Source organism: Microtus oregoni, unplaced genomic scaffold (assembly GCF_018167655.1).
Source record: "Microtus oregoni isolate MIOR12 unplaced genomic scaffold, Mior012 000015F_ref0000493, whole genome shotgun sequence".
In the NCBI taxonomy this organism is placed as follows: Eukaryota; Metazoa; Chordata; class Mammalia; order Rodentia; family Cricetidae; genus Microtus; species Microtus oregoni.
The window spans coordinates 42034842-42039312 of record NW_024543074.1 but is presented as its reverse complement, the minus strand read 5'-3'; the positions used below and the strand labels follow the sequence as shown (position 1 = coordinate 42039312).

General features: G+C 44.8%; 1 protein-coding gene across 1 annotated transcript; it reads right to left on the bottom strand.

The window, feature by feature from the left end:
- Window positions 1-2531: 2531 nt before the first annotated feature.
- Window positions 2532-4247, bottom strand: LOC121456536 (elongation factor 1-alpha 1-like). Its single transcript, XM_041664782.1, has one exon. It carries the CDS (start codon window positions 4213-4215, stop codon window positions 2827-2829), a length of 1389 nt encoding a protein of 462 aa, XP_041520716.1. The 5' UTR covers window positions 4216-4247; the 3' UTR covers window positions 2532-2826.
- Between the last annotated feature and the right edge of the window lie 224 nt (window positions 4248-4471).

Here is a 4471-nt window from a genome sequence, read left to right as displayed (position 1 = left end):
ACCTAGTAGCTGTTAAACCCATGCAACTGGATGTCTTCATGGTCCTGATCTAGGAGTGAAAGCCTGGAGGATTCCTGGATAGCTGCTGGTCTTCAGTCTGTGTGGGAATCTTGAAGAAGCTAGATCTACTCTCCGCGAAGGGCTACGGCAGCTACAGAATACATGAGTTGGCCAGTGAGAGTGAGGGCAAGCAAGCAAAAAGCAAAGACCGTTTTGTTTCTCTGTATTTTCTTATCTGTGTTGCCACCAGACAGTGGACCCACATTTAGGCTGGGTTCCACCTCAAATGTTCTGATCAACGAAGTCCTTCACAGAGCTCCCGGCAGCTTGTCTTTTAGCTGATTCCAGATCTGGTCAAATTGACCACCAGATGAACCATGACTTTTGTCTGTCTTGTGGTCAATCCCTGTCATAGTTCTCAGTTTTATTTTGTTTGACTTCCCTGGATCTTCCCATCAGTTACCCTTTCAAACTGTCTTCTTGTCTGTCTATGGCATGAGATTGCCTACCTTGAGGTCCTGCTGCTGTGACTTTTCCACCATGTCTGGATGGTGTTTTTGAGCTCTCAATCCATATGAAGCCCTTTGTCCCTTAAGTCAGCATTCTATCACAGCAATAGGAAAAGAAACTAAGATACGCAGTTTAGTTAAATGCAGCTCTCAGAGCGCCATTGGCTGGTATTCTGGATAACTGAGCACACTGTGTTACACAAGGGAGCATGGTTTATTTTTAGTGTGGAAAACACTTCTCACTCTCTAATTCTTGTACAGTCCCGGGACACATCAGGGCCCTACTACTTGTGAATAGAATTATATACTCAATTGTGGCTTTTGAGACTGTCTTTTATGCAGCGTAATTTTTAGGTTCATCCCCGCTGTTATAAGAGTCATGTGTCCCTTCTTTTCATGGTTTAACAGTAGTCCCTTATATGGATATACTATTCTTAGCTCATTCATTCTTCACCTTTGAGCTATTGTGCATAATGTCGCTACAAACATTTTGGGATAACCTTAAAAATGTATACCTACATGTGAGGCTGCGAGGCCATGTGGTCACTGTCTGGGTACTCCCTGGAGAGTGACTTAACCCTTTCTCTAAGTGGTTGAGTGACTTCACACTTAGTGAAGTCAACTGTACATAGTCGTATGGGATATTTGCGCATCCATTCATGGATTCAGCTCATCCACTTGGGCCTTTTAGGAATTTAACTATTTTCCCAGTGTTTCAGCAATTGTGATTTTATTGGCTTCTGTGGATGGAAGTGATGGTCTTGTTTGTCTAGAAAGACAAACAGAACTGGGAAACTGAATTTTGAACACAATCTCTCTTCCTGCCTTGTGGCAAGTTAGCTAGGAAATTGCTCCATGTAGCTGTGCAGCCACAACAGCCGCTGCTGCAGCAGCTGGAATCTGATAGGAAAAAGCCATCAGAGAGATGCAGAGATTTATTTATTGTTGTCTTAATCTGGCAGTCGCACAAGAGATGAGGAATGGCTCCATTGTTTTCTCCCTATGAATAAGTCATTCCGTGGGTGTGGGTAAGGTCACTTGGTGCCTTACAAACAGCCCAACCAGGTCGGCTGATTCTCAGGAGATAATGACTTAGCAGAATTCACAAAGGGAGAAAAAAAAATGAGATGGCGGGCTTGCTTCTAAGACCTCTTCCAGTTCAAAGAAGCAGTCTCCTGCCCCCTCCCAGTTACAGCTGATTTGCTATGATGCAGTATCTGAATGGCTGGCAGGATGATCCATAGCTCGGAAATCTGTAAGGATGGGCAAGTCTTTGTTCCCACATAGGAAGATACAAAAGGAGTAAATCCCACGTGGTGGAGGCTGATGGTATCTCATCCTAGACACCTTGTTTCACTCAAGCACAAGGTATATCGCTTGCCTCCTTAATTTTGATTTAGAGAATTCTTTGGATGCGGGAGAGATGCCTCAGTGGTGATGCATTTGCCAAGAAAGAGTCAGAACATGAGTTCACAACGCCAGAACCCCTGCAAAGCCTGCTGTGGAAACATGCATTTGTGATACAGTCTTCCCTGCAGTGAGAGGAGAGGCAGAAATAGGAGAATCCTTGTAAGCTCCTTGGTCAGCTGTCATGGAATGCTCAGAAACAAAGAGCCAGCAAAGTGAAAGGTAGAGAGAGCACCCAAAGTCATCTCTGACTTCCAATCCCCCTCCTCCCACACACCAAAAGATAGAAAATTCTGCAGTTTGTTATAAAGAACACATATCCCACCTTCCTAGCCAAATTTCTCCTTGTGCTCAGCAAGTAAATGGTGTCTTTCACACTGGCACTGAATAGGATGAAAAGAGATCAAGGACTCTGGGTTGACCAGATACATAAAGTTTTACAGTCCCTGTTGGCCACCCGACCTTAGGACCCTTTTGAGAGTTATAAATGTGTTACTTCTTGCCCAGATTTAATATTAGTGCTACTTGCTATTTCCAAAGTGTCCCTTTCTTGTCTTCCTTTTCCTGCCCCTGAGTTGGATAAGTTTTATAACCTTCAAATGTCCTTTTCTGATCTTTTTTTTTTTCTCATTAAACTTGTTTTAATGGGTCTCAAAATTCCGTGACAGATTTTTGGTCAAGTTGTTTCCATTAAAAAGTACTGATTTTGAAAACTAATAACTTAAAACTGCCACACACAAAATAAATGGTCCACAAAACATTCTCCTTTCCTTCTGAAGGTTTTACAATGCATTGTTATCATTAACCAGTCTTTTACTATTAAACTTAAATGGCCAATTGAGACAAACAGTTCTGAGACCGTTCTTCCACCACTGATTAAGACTGGGGTGGCAGGTGTTAGGGATAATATTCATTTAGCCTTCTGAGCTTTCTGGGCAGACTTGGTGACCTTGCCAGCTCCAGCAGCCTTCTTGTCCACAGCTTTGATGACACCCACAGCAACTGTCTGCCTCATGTCACAAACAGCAAAACGACCCAGTGGAGGATAGTCAGAGAAGCTCTCGACACACATGGGCTTGCCGGGAACCATATCAACAATGGCTGCATCACCAGACTTCAAGAATTTCGGGCCATCTTCCAGCTTCTTGCCAGAACGACGATCAATCTTTTCTTTAAGCTCAGTAAACTTGCATGCTATGTGAGCTGTGTGACAGTCTAGTACAGGAGCATAGCCAGCACTAATGGGGCCTGGGTGGTTCAGGATAATCACCTGAGCAGTGAAGCCAGCAGTTTCCATTGGTGGGTCATTTTTGCTGTCACCAGGGACGTTGCCACGTCTAACATCTTTGACAGACACGTTCTTCACATTGAAGCCCACGTTGACCCCAGGAAGAGCTTCACTCAAGGCTTCATGGTGCATTTCAACAGACTTTACTTCTGTTGTCACATTGACTGGAGCAAAGGTCACCACCATGCCAGGTTTTAAAACACCGGTCTCCACTCGGCCCACAGGGACAGTCCCAATACCACCAATTTTATAGACATCCTGGAGGGGCAGTCGCAGAGGCTTGTCAGTTGGACGAGTTAGTGGCAGGATACAATCCAAAGCTTCCAACAGGGTGGTTCCACTGGAACTACCATCTTTACAAGTGACTTTCCATCCCTTGAACCAAGGCATATTAGCACTTGGCTCCAGCATGTTGTCACCATTCCAACCAGAAATTGGCACAAATGCTACTGTGTCAGGGTTGTAGCCAATTTTCTTAATGTAGGTGCTGACTTCCTTAACAATTTCCTCGTATCTCTTCTGGCTGTAGGGTGGCTCGGTGGAATCCATTTTGTTGACACCAACAATTAGCTGTTTCACACCCAGGGTGTAAGCCAGAAGTGCATGCTCACGGGTCTGCCCATTCTTGGAAATACCAGCTTCGAATTCACCAACACCAGCAGCAACAATCAGGACAGCACAGTCAGCCTGTGATGTGCCTGTAATCATGTTTTTGATGAAGTCTCTGTGTCCTGGGGCATCAATGATAGTAACATAGTACTTGCTGGTCTCAAACTTCCACAGGGAGATGTCAATAGTGATACCATGCTGAGGCTCAGCTTTCAGTTTGTCCAAGACCCAGGCATACTTGAAGGAGCCTTTTCCCATCTCGGCAGCCTCCTTCTCAAACTTCTCGATGGTTCGTTTGTCGATTCCACCACACTTGTAGATCAGGTGGCCGGTTGTAGTGGACTTGCCGGAATCGACATGTCCAATGACGACGATGTTGATGTGAGTCTTTTCCTTTCCCATTTTGGCTTTGAGTTAGCGGTGGTTTTCACAACACCTGCGTTCTGACGGCAAACCCGTTGCCTTTCTGATCTTTTAAACCACATAAACCGCTTCTTGAATTCATATCTGCACCCGCATAGGTTAGCGTGGCTTCCAGAGCACGGGGAAGCTTCTTTGTATAATGACTAGTGGTTGTCACAGCAAATCACAACTGCTCAGAGTGCAGAGAACAAGTGTCTGTGGCCTTCCTAGCCACAAATAGGACATCAGTGTCACC